At 35.6% G+C, this 22124-nt stretch overlaps 1 protein-coding gene across 3 annotated transcripts in view; it reads right to left on the reverse strand.

The window, feature by feature from the left end:
• Positions 1–5722: 5722 nt before the first annotated feature.
• The window catches only part of mad1l1 (mitotic arrest deficient 1 like 1), an 83866-nt gene continuing 67464 nt past the window's right edge, over positions 5723–22124 (reverse strand). For all 3 annotated transcript variants that reach the window (XM_048197833.1, XM_048197831.1, XM_048197832.1), the window contains one exon: positions 5723–6259. In XM_048197833.1, the coding sequence (XP_048053790.1) occupies positions 6098–6259 (162 nt within the window). In that variant the 3' untranslated portion in view covers positions 5723–6097. The remainder of the gene's footprint in view (positions 6260–22124) is intronic.

The raw sequence follows: 22124 nt of genomic DNA on the forward strand, positions 1-22124 counted from the left end.
TTGAATTTTATATTTTTCTGAGCAAAAAAAAAAAAAAAAAAAAAAAGACTATTATACATTTTTTACCATGATTTACAGAAGACACCCACTAAAATGTAATTTAGTATTTATGGATCAGAAAATCTTATTCATATTTAAAACAGGAATCATTTGATGACAAATAATGTTGTTTCATTCATACACACACACACATATATATATATATATATATATATATATATATATAATGTGTGTGTGTGTATGAATGACTGTACTGTATATATATATATATATATATATATATATATATATATATATATATATATATACAGTACAGTCCAGTTTGGAACCACTAAGATTTTTAATGTTTTTAAAAGAAGTTTCGTCTGCTCACCAAGGCTACATTTATTTAATTAAAAATACAGTAAAAAACAGTAATATTGTAAAATATTATTACAATTTAAATTAACTGTGTACTGTTTAAATATATTTGACGAAGTAATTTATTCCTGTGATGCAAAGCTGAATTTTCAGCATCGTTACTCCAGTCTTCAGTGTCACATGATCCTTCAGAAATCATTCTAATATGCTGATTTGCTGCTCAATAAACATTTATGATTATTTTCAATGTTGAAAACAGTTGTGTACTTTTTTTTTCAGGATTCCTTGATGAATAGAAAGTTCAAAAGAACAGCATTTATCTGAAATACAAAGCTTCTGTAGCATTATACACTACCGTTCAAAAGTTTGGGGTCAGTAAGAATTTTTATTTTTATTTTTTTGAAAAGAAATTAAAGAAATGAATACTTTTATTCAGCAAGGATGCATTAAATCAATCAAAAGTGGCAGTAAAGACATTTATAATGTTACAAAAGATTAGATTTCAGATAAACACTGTTCTTTTGAACTTTCTATTCATTAAATAATCCTGAAAAAAAAAAATATTGTACACAAATATTTTGTACAATTGTACACATTAAATGTTTCTTGAGCAGCAGATCAGCATATTAGAATGATTTCTGAAGGATCATGTGACACTGAAGACTGGAGTAATGATGCTGAAAATTCAGCTTTGCCATCACAGGAATAAATTACCTATTGTGAAAATATATTCAAATAGAAAACAGTTATTTTAAATTGTAATAATATTTCACAGTATTACTGTTTTTTACTGTATTTTTAACTAAATAAATGTAGCCTTGGTGAGCAGACGAAACTTCTTTTAAAAACATTAAAAATCTTAGTGGTTCCAAACTTTTGGACTGTACTGTATATATATATATAATATATATACACCTGTTCTGCTGAATGACCATGGTTTGTTACTCTGAATGACATTTTGCCAACAAGGGAGAAAATATTTCCATTGTTCCCACAACTGTACTGTTTTTAGTATTAGTCTGTATCATTACATTAGTTTTAATAATATTCCTGAGTAAATGATGGCAGAAGCAGATGCTGAAAAATAATAATCATTTTATTCTATTGTTCTGATGTCCCTGACATGCTTGCTTAGCTCGTCACTATTTTTCTGACTTAATCGGCCCCCAAAAAAGACTCCTTGCAGCTATATTTATGAATATTTTTTTGTTTGCCAACATGACATTAATGACATTTTCAGATTAGTATTTTGGGTGGAGAATCTCCTCAATGGTCTCTTTTGAACTTGAGATATACCGTTTGAGGAGGCGCTCTCTGTTCAGAAATATTGGCAAGATATTATTCTGACAATCACAATCCTGAACAACTTCCCCTTGCTAAAGGCCCATTCACACCAATTATGAGAACTATAATGATAATGATATATTAAAAAAAAAAACCAACAAACAAACCTAAATATAAAAGAATAGTAGAGGCCACACTACAACTATAACGATAATAGCACAGAGAAACGATATTGTGGAATCACTTTCAGAGCGTTTTTTTTTTTCAGCTGATGAACAATATAAACATTGACAGCCAATCAGAATCCATCCTGCTTTAAAGAGCTCCAGGATTTAAAGTGGCAGACGTCAGAACTGCAGTACACACATACACACTTGTATAAGTGGTTTATGGGGAGTCTTCATAGACGTAATGTTTTTTGTACAAACTGTACATTCTATCCCCCTACCCCTAAACCTACCCATCACAGAAAACATTCTGCATTTTTTGAATTTTTGTCATCTGACACAGGAAGTGTCCTCATAAACGATGTTTACGTTGTAATACCCATGTCATAATACACATTTTTGTCCTCATAAACCATGTATACATGAACACACACACAAAAGATCAAGAGAAACATTCATTCAAGTGTCCAAAATTTTAGCTGTCTTATATGACATACAATAACATAACAGATATGGTACAGATTCTGTTAGAAAACTCTAATGTCATTTGATTGGATATAAATCTTTGAATCGAACGGAGAGTAATTCGGTAGTCAGACAATAAAGCCCCGCAGCAGAGAAAGTGAAGGAAATGGTAAACAGATCAAAAGGAATGACAGAAAGGCAGAAAAATGAAGGATGAAGAAAATTCCTTCTGGGGCTCTGTAATCTTTTTAGCGTGCCTCTAACACTGCTTCAAACCTCTTCTGGAACATTGGAACCACCGTGATTGGCTAGCCGAGCTTATGAGAGCTAATGTGATTGTGGTCTAGTGATATCTAACGTTACATTATGTGTATGTTGGGAGAGATGGAGATAGAAAAAAAAAAAAAAAAAGAGGTTGAGTGTGCAGGATTTATGTCTGCTAATATAATCACAAGTACTGTTATCTAGTTGTAGGACATTTTTTGTAAGCCTAAGAGGAATCAAATGCAGCAAAAGCCTCTACCCACTATTATCTAGAAAGATAAGTGAGATTCAAAAGCAAACAAGCAGACTTTCTAGTCACAGCATTTATCTTTATTATACCAAAAGCCTATTCTTACTCTTAGCGTTGTACTAGTTAAAAATACTCAAAACACACCCAGTCTTTTCAAATCATTGACTTATCACACAGGTTGAGTGACAGGCGTTGTGTATATATCGAGAGAACCCGTCTCTGTCTGCTTCAATGCTCGTCTCTGTGGCAATGCAAAATGGAGCGACCCAGCATGACACTCTCTCTAGTTTCAAATGCCATGGCAAACTAAGAACAGATAAGGCAAACAATAGAGAGATATCTCCAGTCTCATCAGTGCAACCACCAAACCTCTATGATGAAACACATGGACACTTTGACAGATGGACAATGTTGGGGAACGGTTTGTGACCTCCTTTTTTGGTTTCAAATGCTAATTAGCATGGCATAAATGTTTACATACATAGCACTACAATAGTACTGGAACACTTTATGCTGCACATATTTTGGATTTCATCTTCATGTTTTTGTATAAAAATCTTGTTACCTTTTGCAGTCCATCGCAATTGCAAGTTTATCTCACAATTCTCAGAATTGTGAGTCATAAAGTCACAATTGTGTGATATAAAGTCAGAACTGCGAGATATAAACTTGCAATTGTGTGTTATAATGTCCTATTGTGAGAAAAAAAATAGCTTTTTTTTTTTTTCAGAATTGTGAGTTTGTTTCTCACAATTCTGACTTTATAACTCGCAATTGCATGTTACGCAATTCTGACTTTATAAGGGTGCGTTCACACTTGTAATTCAGTTCATTTAGTTTGTTTGGTCTCGACCAAAAAAATAAAAAAGGAAAAAATTTAGTCCTGGTCCGATTAGCGTTCAGATTGGCAATTTTATCACCGAACCAAAAGATACTAAACCTAAAGGCATAGGGATACGTTCACAACCTGATTGGTCGGATTTTATGACGTATTGCCTATTTTGAGACGGAACTTACCGAACATCCAAAACAATGCTGTGTGCTGAGGTAAATGTGCTTGTTGTGTGTGTGTAGCCTGCATATGATGGTACTTTGGCCAGCGGGGAACTCATGAAGAGCTTATAAAATGTGTAAAGGAGTCAAAACAGCGTCGCTGTTTTTAGGTTCATTTACATGTCTTTGGTCCATGTTGCGTTCATATATCATTCGAAGCGCACTAGAGTTGTTGTTTGTGTGCACTACTGTTCGGATGGCAGCGTTCACACATTCAAATGAACCGCTCTAACAGAGCAATCGCACCAGGGTTCGTTTTAATCTAACCAAACATGACAAGTGTGAACACATCCTAAGATACAATTGTTACTTTATATCTCACACTTCTGAGTTTATATCTTGCAATTCTGACATTATAACACATAATTCTGACTTTATAACTTGTAATTGTGAGTTTAAATCTCGCAATTCTATTTAAAAAAAAAAAACAGAATTACCTATTTTCTTTTTTTATTTAGTGGTGGAAATAAGCTTCCAAACGAAAAGAATCTAAAAAAAAACTATGAATTAGATAATAACAGAAACAATAAAACAGATATTTTCTCACATATATTTAATACTGTTAACTCTGTTATATATACTAACAAAGTTAATAATCAAAAAATCTCTTGGAGTGAATTTTTCAAGACTAAAATACTGGAAGAAAAGAAATCTATAAAACGTCATAAAATTCAAGTAATTAAATCTAAAAGAAAGACAATTAAATCAATATTACATATGAATGATTTTACACTGTTTACCACCAAATATAAGTGTTTGGCTTTTTAATAAGACAATGGCAGCTTATCTCTCCACTGAATCTTAAGTCCTTATGTTTTTTTGCAGTGTTGTAGTTTGGTCTAAAGCTTCTCAAATATTCATTATTTATCTATTTACAGCTCCTCATTAGCATATATAGCCTTTTCCACCCCAAAGCTATGAATTATATAACGACCGTTCATGAAAAACAAAAATGTTCATAAATAACCAATGAGAGGCCACCTTATTCGACTCAAGATGATAAATGATAAAATGAATAAAATATAAAAACGTGTGATGAAAGAGGAAATGGGTATCATAGAATAAAAGGGGATTCGATTTAAGGGCCAAAGATGCTTGACACACTGAATTGTTAAACAAATGATATTAAATAAAGAACTGAAGAAGTAGGAGAAAGTATGAAAACAAGAGGCCAAAAGTGACAGGAAGAGAGCAGTGCCAGCTTGAGAGTCTGTGCATAGTAGCTGTTTTTCTGAATTGATTTTGCCAGCCAAAGACTGAGTTTGCATATAATAGGAACAGCTAACAGCAGGGACATTGCATCCGCAATGAATTCTCTGGCACGGGAAGAAAGCAGAGATACTGGCTCTGCGCACTACCTGAAACCACGGATGCAGGATGAGAGTAACATTCTTTGCTAATTGCTTTGGCACAATGGCACTTTGCATTGCTAGTGTGACAGATTTGAGACAAAATTCATCTGAAAGCAGTCTGAGTCATTTCAGATTAAATCTTAACGTGTGTAAGGTAGGAAACTATGGCAGTTTATGCGGCATTCAAATGAAGACGAAGAAAAAAAAAATAGTAATAACCACTGCCAGCTAAAATGGCCAGGGAATTTAAATACTCCCACATCCACTAGGATTTTGTGCCAAATTGTACAAAACAAACATTTAAAAAGACATATAACTTGATGCATCCAGGCAACTATTGTGGTTTCAATGGGGAAATTAGTTTATCCTCAATTCAATGGGGAATTGATAACAAAAATCACTAGGTTATTTGAGTTGTTTGAAGTGAAACACAATAAAAGCAGCTTCTAACCGGGTGTATGAATCATTATTCACTTCAACACAGAGGATGTTTTGAAATCCGTTAGTTCCCAAAACAAATAATAGACTGAAAAGTTTAATATGTCTTTATTTTTTCCTCGATATGGGCAAATAAACTGCCATGAAAGATGTTGCTCATAAAAAGAAGACTGCACATCTCTAGGTTTCCCTTGTATATGTGTTAACCTGTTTCTTAAACAACACAGTGTGGGTTTTATAGCATTAAAAGAAAAATACACAATATACTCTACAGAAATGTTTCCATACAGATTGTCAAGCTAAATCTGTATGAAGAAGAAGAAGAAGAAAAAAAAAAGGCAAATCAAAAACAATCAGCTTGTCACGCCCAGGAGTTCTGTAGATATGTGTGTCTTGCTGTGTGTGTCTGTGTGTGTGTGTGAGGTGATCCCTGAACACTGTGTGGTCGAGCAATGATGGGTAAATCAGGTGACAGTCTGGCGGCTGAACAGCTCGATGGTGACCGCGCTGAGGAACACTGGGATGCTCTTCTGATGGAAGAGATGCAGATCTACCAGTCCAGTTAGAGTGCGGGAAAAATCTGTCTCCAACAGCTGCATGCTGCCACTGCCCACTGGACCAGTAGACTGGAGAGAGAGAGAGACAGGGGAGAGAGGTATCTGTTTAAACATTTGTAACACGACTCCAAACAAAAAACTTAAACTACAAAGTAACAGTTAACTTTTTTTTAAATTCTCTCTCTCACACACACACACACACACACACACACACACACACACACGTATATGTTGTTTACGGGGACTCTCCTGGAAGTGTCCTCATAAACCATGTTTACGTTGTAATACCCATGTCATTATATACATTTGTGTCCTCATAAACCATGTATACAAGAACATACACACGTCTGGTTCACTATCCTTGTAGGGACTCTCCATAGACGTAATGGTTTTTATACTGTACAAACTGTTTATTCCATCCCCTAACCCTACCCATCACAGAAAACTTTCGGGATTTAAAAAAAAAAAAATAAATAAATAAATATATATATATATATATATATATATATATATATATATATATATATATATATATATATATATATATATATCTGATTTAGTATGTCTATTAATCCATTTCCCCCATGGGGACTGCTGGCTGGTCCCCACAATGTAATATAAACCCACACACACACACACACACACACACACACACACACACACACACACACACACACACACACACACACACACACACACACACAGGTTTGTTTCTCTATCTTAGCGAGGACATTCCATAGGCGTAATGGTTTTTATACACTACACTACCCCACTACAGTCACTAACTACTAACAGGAACCAAGTAATAAAATTCACTAAAATGAACTTACTAAACAACTAACTAACATTCACTGAGTCTAACACTGTTTGTTTATATCAAGCTCTTGAGTAAGTGAAAGACACAAACCAATGAACCACTTCTCCATAACCAGTTAAAAATAACAGGAACTAAGAAACAAAAATCACTAAAACTAACTAAAACTAACGAAAACTAACATTTACAGAGTCAAACACTGTTCATGTTTTATCAAGCTGCGAGTAATGATAAGCTCTGAGTAAGTCAAACACACAAACCAATGAACTGCTACACCATAACTAGCTTAAAAAAAAAACTAACAGTCACAAAAGTCTAACTACCAAACAAACTGACTAATATTTACCAACTCAAACACTATTCAGGTTTATGTGAAGCTGTGAGTAAAAAGCTGAGTAAATGAAAGACACAAACCAATGAACCACTACTGCATAACTAGTTAAAAATAACAGGATCTAAGAAACAGAAATCACAAAAACGAACTAATTTTAACCAAGTCAAATATTGTTTGGGTTTATGTTAATGTCTGGGTAAGTTATGGACTCAATAAACCAATTAACTAACTGCTGCTCCATAGTCACTATCATGCAACTAAATCAAACACAGTTTGAGTTTACTTATGTCAGGCAGTGAGTAATGTTAGCCTTTACATGAACAATAAAATGTTCTGATGTACACACATCCCTTCTAAACTTAAGATGCACATCAAAGGAAAAAAGCAGTGACTCTGTGATTAATTGCTTGCCCAGAGTAGAACCACAAGGAAGCAAACACAAAATGAGGGCATCAATGCACAATGGCGCTTTTCCATGTCAAATCTTTTTAAGCCTGACCTCCATAAGAAGAAGTTGGCATCAAATATATTTTACATTTAGAGGGCTTGAGAAAATAGGCCTCTCATAAATATCTATTCTTTTTTGCCGTTTTCTGTGATTTATGAAGCACCGTAATGGTCCTGCTGGTCTCATAACACAGAAAGGCCCCCCTCGACACCAGACCTTCTAATACCTGTCCCGGCAAACCGGCACACGTGGAAATGCCTCTCTTTTGTCTCCAACTTGGTTTTGTTTTCTATTTTCCCAGATCACATTTTAATAAAAGGTCATCCAGTATTTTTTCTCTTTGTTTTTGAGAGAGAGTTATTCAGATTGTGACCTTATCAATGTGTTTTTGTATTGCCACCGCCACAAAAGGGTGTTATGAACAATATTTGACCTTTTGGCTAACAACAACTTTTTGTTGATGTTAAAACCTTCCCCTCAAGTCCACATAAGAGGAGAGAGAGGACAGAAAGATAGAAACGCTATTATGAAATGAGAAGAAAAACGATCGGCTCAGGGTATAGTGGGGCCAACAGAAAATGCTAGAAGTTTCCAAATTAGCATAGCTTCTCTTCTTTCTGTTTCATCTCTCCATTCTCCATGGACATCCAGTTATTTTGCCGCTCCTAACGCTGTAAAGCCAGGAGCCATCAAACTTCATGTAACGGCATCTCCCGCTGAGCTTTCTTTCCAGTTCCCTCTCTTCTAAGAGTTTGTTTAAATGCAGCTTTTAGACTGAAGGGGTGTGAAGTGAATAATTACAACATTTTGCATTTGACCCAAACAGCTGTTTTCTCTCTGAAGATGTAAAAAGGATTTAAAAAGCCATTCATAATGACAGTTTGTGCATCATTGTAGAGAGAGAGGGGAAGAGAAAGACAGACAGTGAGAGAAAAAGGAAAATTATGCTTGCCTAGAGTTTGCTCAAGATGCATTTCAGTACACGGAGTGACACCTGTAATGACTCAGCCTTCAGGAGCTTCCAGGAACTTACACTGTAACAGCATATATATCTCCTAACAAATCCAGAGAGAGTCATGCACGCCACAAACCACCTCCAGCACAAATACCAAATAAATACACAGCCAAGAAAGTAAAAACGGTTGGTCTCAAAGGAGATTTTACAATATACATCCTGTCTGAAGCCATCAATCCACACACACTGAAGCCGTTTCCCGCAATGCTCTTACTACAGCAGCATGAAAGATAAAATATATCTTATATACACATTATCATTCAAAATGTTGGGGTCAGAAAGACTTTTTTTTAATTAATTAATCATTTTATTCAGCAAGAATGTATTAAATTGAACAAAAAGTGAGTAAAGACATGTATAATGTTACCATATATTTCTACTTCAAACCAATGTTTTTTTTTGTTGTTGTTTGTTTTTGTTTTTTACTTTCTATTCATCAAAGAATCTTGAGTATCCCTGAATATTTTATTGCATTTTTGATCAAATAAATGCAGCCTCATGCATTTGGGCATAAGATACTTCTTTCAACACAGTAGTGAATTTGTAGCAAGCCTGAATGAGATAACATACTGGGTACCAGAAGCAAAATTTCTCTTTGCAACATAAAAAAATACAAATCGCTGTTTTACCAACATAATCTGATTCACAAAAAAATGACTCATTCTTTTAATTATTTGGTCAAAAAGACTCAAAAATCTACTCTTGTTGATCTGTCAGGTTACTGATTTAAATTCTGACTGATATACTATGTGTATGACAATGTTAAGTTAAACAAATACACATTCAGTTGTTTAGTAACTATTTTAATTAAAAAAAAAAAACCCATACAATTATTAGATTTTTTATTTTTTTTTTTTTTATAAAAAAAACAACTAATGGTACAGGCATGTTACCATGTAAAGTATCACTGTGGGAACTTAAAAAAAAAAAAAAGTTCTGTAGAAAACAGCACTGAAGTAATTTAAAGTTTGCAGGGAGCCAAGAAAGCACGTACACACAAACAAATTTGTGATCCAGTTGCATCCGAGTCGTCTGTTGGTGCGAGTGCACCCTGCCGAGCTTAAAGAGAGGAAATGAGAAGCTGTCATTGCTTTGAGTGTGAGGCGGAGGTGTGTGAAGAGCAGTAATTGGCTGTTAAATTAGCTTTATCTACTGATTAGGCAGATGTATAATTAGCCAACTGCTCCTTGCTAACGGCTTTACCACATTCCTGACATGAGATACAACACATGTATTGCAGATAAAAAGGTACATTAGCTAAAAAAATTGCACACTAAATTGTACGTATTGCACTAGAAAACAAACATTTTAAGTATAAAGTGGGCCCAAAAAGTATGAAATTTAAAGCATGTTTTTCATAAACACTTTATGTTATATAGGTTGAAACTCTCGTCACATCCTGATAGCAATCAATAACAGAAGTATATATTAAAAAAATAAAAAATAAATAAAAATAATTTTTTTTTTTAGATATATCTTCTGTGGAATTCACAGGTAGTGTTGTCACAATACTGGAATTTCCAACTTCGTTACGATACCTTGAAAAATATCAATATTCGATACCATTTTCGATTCCAAGAGGCTTTAAGTTAAGTTTTTCAGGTGGGTCTAACTGTAGTATTCAGGTAAGAAATACTACAGAAAAAGTAATCAAATGTGAAGGCTATCCAGTGTTATTTTATTTTAAAAATTAAATGTAGATTATTGCTTATAATTAAAGTTACAAAAGTTATTCAGTCAAGAGCAGCGAATCATAATCTCTTTGTTTTTTGCTCTTTGATTAATGTGACAGACAGCAGCAGGTTTATTAGGCTGCTGTCACTTTAATGCTGTGTTCACACCAAACGCGAATAGAGCGTGAATGATTTCAATGTTAAGTCAATGTAAAGACGCGTTTACGCGCGTCTGGAGGTCTCGCGGCGCGGAAGACGCGAATTCGCCTCATTCACGCGTCTAGTTCGCGCGAATGACGCAAATTGAGCGTCACGCGCGAATGGTGCTTTTTGTGCATTTACGCGTTTGACGCAAATTCGCGTCTGATGCCCGAGTTGAAAAATTGAACTTTGGCGTAAATTCGCGCCGCGTTAACCAATCAGGAGCCTGCTTGCTGCTGTGGCGGCAGGCCCGCCCGGAGTCACTCATTCAAAATGGAGGAACGACTGATATTATCAGTGAGCAGTCACCCAGAGATTTATGACACAAGTTCATACTTCTATAGAGACAGGAATAAAAAGGACCTCGCTTGGAAGAGTGTCGGTGAGGAGATTGGGCAATCTGGTAAGTTGTAAATACACATTTCACTTTTGAGTCACGTACACGTTTATCGACCCGCGAATACAACATCATCTCTCAATCTCTCGATGAACGCACGATCAACATCAGCCATCTTGCAAACAGACAACCGCCTAGCACTTGCCCCTCCCACAAGAAGCGGATTTCGCCTCGGACGCGCGTCAATTTCGCTTCAAACGCTTGTTTTTTATGCGCGTCTATTTCGCTCTAGACGCGCGAATGCATTCAAAATGTTCAAGCGGCAAACTACACGCGGTAGACGCGAATTTGACGCTCTATTCGCGTTTGGTGTGAACGCAGCATAAGAGCTTATGGACGGATCCAATATACTGTTATGCAACATGCGTTTTCTCTCAACTATTTACACTCCACAACCGACTGTATTTATCTGAAAGGTTGGCAAGACAGGCATTTTGACATAATTTTGTATGTATTTGACTGTGTAAGCACAATAATCCACGAAAAAGAAGTCAATTTTTTAGTCTCAAGCTGTTTGAGAGGCAGCTTTATGAGAGCGCCGCTTATATAGATCAGTGGTGTACGTGCTTTTTGTGTTAGCGCGAAACCTGCGGGAATGACTAAAATTATGCGCAATACATGCACTATTAAACTGGAGCAAATGAGACGAGTGAGTGAAATATCAATATTTTTGACAACACTAGTATCAGGACCAAAACATGTTGGTCCAGTCATTGCATTTGGTTCTACTTAGAGCTGTTCTTATCCTCAGACAGGAATTATGCGTTTCTATATCAACACCATCAACGCCGAAATTAATCTGCAGCAGTCAGGTGGTAAAACTAGAGCTCTGTAAGTTGTTTACATTCATTATTAATGTAATGTTATGTGCTTTGAGACATGAGGTAATTTAATGCTCTCTTGTGATGCTTTGCAGACTCTGCTCTGGCTGTGCGAGTTCATGTGTTTTGAAGGAGGTGTGGCTTTGGAGAGCGCTCTGAAGGGAGGGTGGGATCTTATGCTTTCAAAGCTAGCTTGGTACTAATGCTCAACCGAACCTGAATAATGCACAAGAACAAACCTCTTCCGAAAGCTAAAATGTGCTGCGTAACCAATAAGGTTCATTCTCGTGTGTTACACGGCACGTTTGATCTTCCAGAAGAGGTTTGTTCTTGTGTGTTATTCAGGTTCAGTTGAGGTTCTGCTTATTTTTGCTGATCAATGTTTGAGAGTAAAAGCCTAAATTAAATCTATTCATCACAACAAGCGATCGATTCTCTTCAGAAAATGTGGAAACCATAGACTGTAAAAAAATATGGACGTAGTGTCCATGACGTCACCCGTAGATTTCTGAAGAGCAGTTTTGTGGCAAAAATGAGGCCGCTGCCATCTTAGCTGCGCGTCACCGCACGTCACTCCTGGATAACTAAAAATGGGCAAAGAGGCGGGACGTAGATGAACTGAGGTACATTGGTTACTGAAACCACGCCGCCTAGCTCGACGTGATCATGTAAGCAGGCAAAGGAGATACTATTTAAAATATTAATATTCTAATGATATAACTTCTCTTTATTAGTTAATAAAGATAAGTTATATCATTAGAAAGTTATAAAGGTTTACTGTCAATCTATGGCGTCTTTTTTACGATATGCTCCAGCACCAGTAACTTAAAGGGTTAGTTCACCCAAAAATGAAAATTATGTCATTTATTACTTACCCTCATGCCGTTCCACACCCGTAAGACTTTCGTTAATCTTCAGAACACAAATTAAGATATTTTAGTTGAAATCCGATGGCTCGGTGAGGCCTCCATAGGGAGCAATGGACACTTCCTCTCTCAAGATCCATAAAGGTACTAAAAACATATTTAAATCGGTTCATGTGAGTACAGTGGTTCATTATTATAAAGTGACAAGAATATTTTTGGAGCGCCAAAAAAACAAAATAATGACTTATTGAGTGATGGCCGATTTCAAAACACTGCTTCATGAAGCATCGGAGCATAAATGAATCAGCATATCGAATCATGATTCAGATCGCGTGTCAAACCACCAACGGCTGAAATCACGTGACTTTGGCGCTCCGAACAGAAGATTCGACACACTGATTCATTTGTGCTCTGATGCTTCATGAAGCATTGTTTTGAAATCGGCCATAACTAAATAAGTCCTTACTTTGTTTTTTTGCCGCTCCAAAAATATTCTCGTCGCTTTATAATATTAATATTGAACCACTGAACTCACATGAACCGACTTAAATATGTTTTTAGTACCTTTATGGATCTTGAGAGAGGAAGTGTCCATTGCTCCCTATGGAGGCCTCAGGGAGCCATCGGATTTCAACTAAAATATCTTAATTTGTGTTCTGAAGATTTACGAAGGTCTTACGGGTGTGGAACGGCATGACGGTAAGTAATAAATGGCAGAATTTTCATTTTTGGGTGAACTAACCCTTTAATTGAAATTTGTGTCAGGTTTGCACATGACAACATGAAAAATCAAACGGGACTTCATACCTTTATAATGAAATAGTGATCACGAAATAAATACAATCCGTTGCACTTGGGTTAAATGTCCATGAGTGTCCACTGAAAAACAACAACAACAAAAAAGTACTTTTTGTCCACAAAAGCGTCAAATCCATGAAATATTAATACATTATCCATTGTTTGTATCACATTTCTTCTGAATGATCTGCTCTCCATCATCGTTCTTCAAGAAATTACACAACCTGGGCAGCGTTTATGTTGTAAAACTGTATATGATCATATCTCACAAAAAAATGAGCCCACGTCCAAAATTCAGCAGTTTTAGTTATAATATCCAAGCAGTGCTGTCTGAGTTTATGGTGTCTTGAGAGGGATATTCTCCAGCCATAGTCATAGTAAATCTCACGAACAAAACTTTTAGCCAATGCCAAGATGATCCAACGTGTGTTCTGTTTATCTTCCGCATGCGAGCACATCTACACAGGCGCACATCTGTCTCGCAGCAAACCATATTATTTTATAATTGTATAAAATAATCCCGAACAAAGCACAAACATGGCAGAGATGCCAAATTCAGCGGCTGGAATTAGCTGAGGTGAAGTGACGGCTCACAGACAACAGCGCGATCCACCTGTCACTCAAGTGACCACGCCCTTAATTATGCAGAACTTTAAGGCTTAATATAATTTAAACGGATGAGTTATAAAAAAATTCACCCCCCTCAGAGTTGTCATGAAGGGCAACATTAGCAGTATACACAAAACCACAATTTGTACCAACCTGTAAACATGTTTTTTTCTGCTGTAAAATTGGCCATTTTAACATGGGACTCAATGAGATTCTGCTCTCTTTTGGAGCCTGTCCCTAGCGGCCAGTCGATGAATTGCAGTTTAAGTCACTTCCGTATTGGCCTCAAGACAAACTGGGGGAGGTTGCCGCTTGGTGGAAACCCACTCGATTCATATGGATTCATTTTAAAATCTCTTTATTAACTTTTTGAAGTGTCAAAGTGTCAGTTGTCAGGAAATCTGGCAGCATTCTGTCATCAAAAAGATCTTCATTTGTGTTCCGAAGATGAACGAAAGTCTTACGGGTGTGGAACGACATGAGGGTGAGTAATTAATGACAGAATTTTCATTTTGGGGTGAACTACCCTTTAAGACACAATGTATGAACGTCACTGCATTAAATAAGTTCAAAGAAACTTTAGTTGTTACATTTTCAAGTTGGTTGAAAATAATATCAAGACGACTCAATGACTAGCATTTTGATATAAGCTAATTGATAGTTTTGATATAATACTAATGATCTGAATATTTTCATAAGCACTTGCAAACTGGACTTTTTTCTGGAAAACGATTCAACCTAGCTGCTGTTTTGAGCATTTGTAGAAAAACAACAGATGCGTTTAGAGGGAACAAGCTCAATCTATGATGTCACTAACAACAGATACAATAGATTTAGTGACTTACTTAATTTATAAAAAATTGAATAAATGCATCTCCATTTCTCAGATGCGGCTACAATACTGAAGTTCTCAGTGTTCATGAAGACATGCAGAAGTTTGATTTGGAACTTACAAAATGATTTGGAACTTACTAAATTACAAAAAAGTCATTTAGTTATTAGTACTTAATAGTAATTGATAAAATATTACTAAAACTAAACTTGACTGAAACATATCTTTAAATGGGAAATGTAGATTTAATAACTACAAACACATTTGGTCCCAATCCAGCTAGAGTTATGTAATGCACTTAGTGTATTTAATTTGTAATTTTTAAAATGGTTTAAATAGTACAAATATACACACACATATTACATATATATCTACATCTACATCTACATATATATATATATATATATATATATATATATATATATATATATATATATATATATATATATATATATATATATATATATATATATATATATATATATATATATATATATATATATATATATATATACATATACACACACACACACACACACACACACACACACACACACACACACATATATATATATAAAATGTGAAGCAAATATTTTTCCTTGCACTGATGCCATGAATTTGAAATACGTAAAGAAAACCAAATGGATAAAATGTCCATCGCCATTCTTCTTAGTGGAACATTTCAGTCGTATCTAAAGCGAGTGCTCTATGACCACCTGACTGAGTGAGCATCAGCCAAGGGACTGCTGGGAGGACCGCCTCTCCAACTGTAGGAGAGGAGAAGTAATTGAATAATCAGAAATATGCAAATGAAAAACAAAAAGACTTCAATTTAAATGCAGATTTTGACATTTTGCCTAGGAAGAAAAAAAACAACAACGAGATGAGTGGCAGAGTAAATATCAAGACCATTATCAAGGGTTTACTTTGACTATCCAGAATGAAGGACATTAGTGTATGCATTAAGCTGCATATGAGAGAGGGTCTGCAAATGTGTAGGTCTGTATTTAGTCTGTCCATACGCAATAAACGCTTATAAATAAACGCAAGTATAATTATTAGTTCCTGTACCAAAGTAAAAAACAGCTCACTCTGTGAATCTCCTTTGATGTTCAACAGAAACTTACTGTCTCTACATATTGGTCTGTTTATGTTCTTGCTATATGCTTAATAGAGCATACAGAATTGAGAGTTACAGTACAGTAAACACCACACTTCAACCCACCATCTGTGAGAAGCAACACAAAAACAACTTCAAAACATAGAAAATAACATCTGTAGATTAGATTGCAAGACAGAGAGTGAGAAAAATAGATCATGGTTTCCTCACCAGTTTTTCTAAACCTCCTTAAAATTCATTTAAACTTTCTAATGTAACACACAAGTGGGATTTCAAGAGTATCCATGCGGAACATGTTTCTAGATTCCAGCCCAACATGCAGCATGTGAATGCCATGCATGTGTCTTCATCCGTAGGCTCTCTCTTCGTTAGTCGACGAGAAGAGGCTTAGGTGACCAAAATTGGTATTAGTCAGTTAGTCACAGGAACAAAAAAAACTCTCCACTGGAAGTGGCGAAATCACGCAGTCTGTGATTGGACAGATCGTTAATGGAGAAAATCTGTGTGTTCTAATGTAACACAAAATAGCCAGCTGAAATGTCTGAACATTTAGTTGTCTTTGATAAAGTTGGACATGCATCTCATCCTGCACCATTTGTCCTACAGATTTGAATAATCAAAAATTTGTGCAGTATTGATTCTTAAAACAGGTTGGGGAAAGTTCCATTGGTTTAAACTTTGAAGGAGAGATACAAGCCATACATATGAACCAGAATATTATAGAGATGCTTTTGGCTTGGGCCAATAAGACACCGCCATACAACATGCTAAAAAACACCCAGAACAACTTAGCAACTGCATAACATCACCCTGGAAACCATCCACAACCCCCCTCCACTACTAATTTTCTTGATGTTTCTCATCTTCTATGAAACTGGCAGACTTTATTGGTGTTTGAAGACTTTGATTTGGATCTTTCAATCATTGAAGTTGTGAAACACTCTCTTGCCTAAGCGTTTCTGTATCCTGAGTCTAAACAAATTAAAATGTTTCAGTACAAAAAGCTTGCTGTCCTTACACAACCTCTTTCCCCATGATACTCCACCACACACAAACAACTTCTGCTGTCATGACAGGCTAACACGATGGCTGACATATGCTTTATGAACGGAGAGAGAACTAGAAGGAATAAAAGCGAGCGCCGGTCTGGAAAAAAATGTCACACGGAATAGCACTCAAACTCTGTCAGGAAACTTTCTCCACTCGACAGCATTGATGGACAGAGATGATGTCTGCTAGTTTAGGCATTCGATCTTCAATAGACACCGCAGTCTCTAGGAATCAAATCAAACGTCTATCCACTCAGTGCATTTCATGTTCTCTCTAGAACAGGAGAGAGCGCTCACACATGAAGACACATACATGGCATGCACAGGCTGTATGTTGGGCTGGAATCTATAAACATGTTCCGCATGGATGACTCTTGACCAAATGTTCTGAGATATTACAAACAGTCTATAGAGAATCATTATTAAATCGCATTTCTGCATCCAAAAATAAGAATATATGAACAGGTTATAAGGTCAAATCTACTTGAAAATCCATGGAATCATCTAGGATTCTAAACATTGAATATAAAATGTGCAGTTTGCTATATTTGTTTCCACACTTTTTAACCAATTAATTTCCATGATAACGACATCTGTATATTATACAGAGATTCATGAAGAGCAACCGATTTTACAGCATCCGCGATAGTCACATCGCAGGATGTGTAATGTCAAGTATAGGGATCGATAATCTGTACAGACCATACAACATGGTTCAAAATCAAAATGCATGCGATTCTCGGATTAATTGCAAAGTTTGACCATTATATAATTAAAGTGTATCATTTGAATGTGTTTTAGGTCCTGTCAGTTCAAAAATTCAAATATCAAATATCCCTTCCATGTCTATTTGTGCCTGAACGGACACATACATAAAAAAAAAAAAATGTATCAAAATGCACATAAAACATTGAGTATTCTCGTAAACACAGTTGCTAATGGCTTAGGTGAACTAAACAATTGAGGAATATGTTTTGGATCTGAACATTCGGTCTTAAAGTGACAGTAGCCTATATTCCTGCTTTGTTGTGTGCCATGAATGTTAATCAAACAACAAAAGAAAGTTAAAAATCACTTTTGTAGTTTTAACACAGATTATTTATCTTTAATTTATACAGTGAAGAATATGCAGTGTTATTTTACATTTGATTAATCAATTTCAGATAGACAAACACTCACTATAGAAATGTCCATAAATATAATAAAACATAACAAAAAATAATTTCCAAAATACGTACATTTTGAACCTTAATGAGATTTCCAGGACTGAAAATTACAAATCGTCTAATTCTTAGAAAGTTCTAGAGTGCATTGGATTGGTGAAGAATTAAATGTAAAAGTTAAATGTATATTGCTTCTAGTTTTGTCAACTTGTAGGCATACAGATGACCTCAAAGGTGAATATATATGGTGAGAAAGTCACAAAACCTTAATTATTTTTTTCATAGGACTTTTAAGTCTTCACATTTCAAATGTATGACATCAAGAGCTAAGGGGAGCAATAAATATAATAATCACTGCTGTGTTAGAAGTAGTTCAAGACACCATAGTGGATCCATGAAAAAAATTATTTCAGAGCTCAAGCTGTGAATGCAAATGTTATTGGTCAAGATGGGAAAGGAAGGAGTTCAGTCTGAAAAAGAAAAACTCGTCCAAAAAACAGCAGTAGAGAACCTGATTAAACGGTCCACAACAGTGTTAGACTGAGGCTGGGCAGGCAGGAGGAGATGGAGATTCACTCTCTCAAATCAACTGCACAGACAGGGTCCAAAATTAACTTTGCTATTTCTGCTAATGGTAGGTGATATGAGACAATTTACCAGGCGTTATTATTTCCTATCTTGCATGAAAATGTATTTTGCATCTTTTTTTTTAATTCAACTTTTATTGTACTTTTTTTGGTGGCTTAAAACAAAGAATATTCCACATTTGTGTCACTACATGGAGAGGCAGAAGAAGTTGAGCAAGAAAAGATTGTTACTGGGTTGCATATTTGATTGCCCGTAACGTGTCAAGAGATGAACAAAGTTAAGCTGTGTTTTCACCTCAGGAACTTTCCTCAGGAACTAGGGACTTTGGGGTGGTACTCTATGCGTTTCGACCGAAGGGACCAGGGTCTAAATGAAGTTCTGGGTAAAAATTTCCCCCTCAAGAAGTCCCTGCCTGCAAGGTAGTACTTTTTCAAAGGTCAGGAACTTTTGGGGCGCTGAATATGCCAATTGGTTGAGTTCACATAGCATTTTGATTGGTTGACTCCATGCAGCATTTTATTTAGTCCATTGCGGTGCGTGCAGTAAGGGGTATTTGCTAATCGAATCAACAACGGAGTTTAAAAAATATGACCAATGGACCGATGACGAGGTTCAGGCTTTATTAAGCTTTATAACTGGAAATTAAGGCATAGTCCTACGTAATCTTCACAGTACTTTAAACCGCGATGTAAACGTAGACAGTAACAGGTCTGGGGGGAAAAGTTCCTGGGACAAATTGTTTGGGGTAATTTCGGTGAAAAAAGGGCTTTACAGAACATCAGCAATTAAAGTTCCATGAACAGATTTCTGCAGGACACTTGCAAATTCATCAACAGCTATCAAAGCTATTTTATCTTTTTTTGGAGCCCCTCTTCAAAATCTAATACATGATTTAAGCCCCTAAAAAATAGACATCTCATTAGCAAATAACCAAGAGAATGACTTGAATTTTATGCCTTTGATTTTTTTTTTCATTAATTCATATTGTAATAATTTAGAGCATGTACTCTTACCAGTTCTCTGAAGTTCACTCACTACACGCACTCAATTGCAAACATATTCTACATTTCACTCATTAATAGCTCATCAGTGAGTTTAATCAGCGAGTCCATCAAAAGGTGTAATCATCCCCTGATTGGACGAGAGGAAATGCCAGAACGTTGATCAAAACATGCATAGAGACACCTGCCGTTCCAACGTCGACAATCAAAGCAGGGCAACTGTTACTATGGAGATTATCAAAGCCAGAAACTTCGTCATCCTAACCTTTGAGGTTAAAGCAAGACACGACAACGGCAAAGGTTAGCACAGGGACACATTAAACTGTCAGTGTATGTACGCTAAGAGGATGACATTTGTGAAGTCATTATAAAGGCTATGTGGATACTTAACATAATGAATACAGGTCAATGCTTGAGACACAGTGATCTGATGTGAACTTTAAGTGAATTCTACTCTAATTTAAATAGAACACTGCTGATAATTAAACAAACCGGTTTAATTCAGCCTTTACAAATATATGCAAAAGGCTACTTATACTTTGAACAAATCCCTTATAATTTGAACAAAACCATGTTGCTTGTTGAGGAGTGATGTGATATTACTTTTCAGAAGTATTTAGCCTATATATATATATATATATATATATATATATATATATATATATATATATATATATATATATATATAATGAAATATAATACACATTTATAACGCTATACAGTAATTTATACAGTAAATGACAAAAACACCAACAAACAACACTAATGCAAGGGCATTTCTATTGGTTTCTAATACAAGGGCTGAGGGAGTCAGCAAATTTGACATCTTTCTCTCTTCTGACTGCAATAATCAGTGCTGGGTAGATTACTTACCAATTGTAGTCGGTTACTGATTTCAAATTACATGACAAAACGTGTAGTTAGTAACGCAATCCATTACATTACACATTTAAGGTAATATGATCTGAGTACTTTTGATTACTTTTAAATTACGTTTGATCTTGATCTCATTTATCACATTGATTTGAATTGGAATACTGATATGAAAATACAAAGAGAAAGAAAACATATTACATTCTTTGTTACCAACAACATGAAGTTGTTGAAGCTTGAAGTTTTTTCAAGTTGTGTTCAAGTTGTCTTTTTTCAAGTTTAAAGCAAGTCGTTTTAAAAAAAGTCACACAAACAAATGATACTGCGGTGGCTGTTACTGACTATTTAAATCTAGCGGGTTTGGTGTCTCGTGTTTCAAATCCAATGACGCTGGTAGTGACGATTCTCTCTGACCAATCAGTGATCTGCAGCGTTAACACGTCACATTTAGTATCGGTACAGCACGATACTGAATGTACCACCTCAACTGAGGTGGTACTATTTAAGCGAGCTATACTGTTCTGTACCGAGCCAGACCATGGAGTGGAAAAGCACTAATGGTTAATGTGTTCGTCAAGAGCTGATTAGATATGCAATGTTGCAAAGTGGAGAAATTTCTGTAAATCCAGTGATGAAATATGATGTGTGGCTCTGTGTGTGCAATTCCACAAACCTGTAAGACATTCTGAAAGTTTATAAGCAGTAGACTTTTTTGGAAAGGATAATTTAAAAGATGAAAAAGAAGTAGTAGGGAGAATTAATTAATTATGAATAATTCACTGCCACTGTGAGAATAACATGTAATCAAATAAGTAACTGTAGTCTGATTACAAGTATTTTAAAAAGTAATAATCTAATTACAAGTACTTAATTTTTGGAATCTGATTAAGTAATCCAGATTATATGTAATCAGTTACTACCCAGCACTGGCTGTAATCAATCTCTCAATATTTCTTGTCCCTCTTTTACTTTTTTAGAGAGTAACACAATAATGAAATGCATTATGTTTAAAAGTAACTTTCCCCAACACTGCCTGGCAACCAGAACACCCTACCAATCAAATAGGATATCTTAGCAACATCACAGTAATGCCCTGGGAATCACCTAACAGCATAGAATTGAGGCTGAATTTTATTCAGAAACTGTTTTTTGGCCCCTTAGACCTAGTACATTTCATTCTCTGATGTGAATTAAATAGGCAGACAAGGCTGATGAGTTTAAAAAGTGGACTTGATGCCCTGTTCCAATAGCACCCACGCAAAAGCACATATTTCCGGCATGAACAGAGTGAGAGCTCTCACGACCAATGCGCTCTTATGCTAAACCCTGTGA

This window comes from Megalobrama amblycephala, linkage group LG7 (genome assembly GCF_018812025.1).
Source record: "Megalobrama amblycephala isolate DHTTF-2021 linkage group LG7, ASM1881202v1, whole genome shotgun sequence".
NCBI lineage: Eukaryota > Metazoa > Chordata > Actinopteri > Cypriniformes > Xenocyprididae > Megalobrama > Megalobrama amblycephala.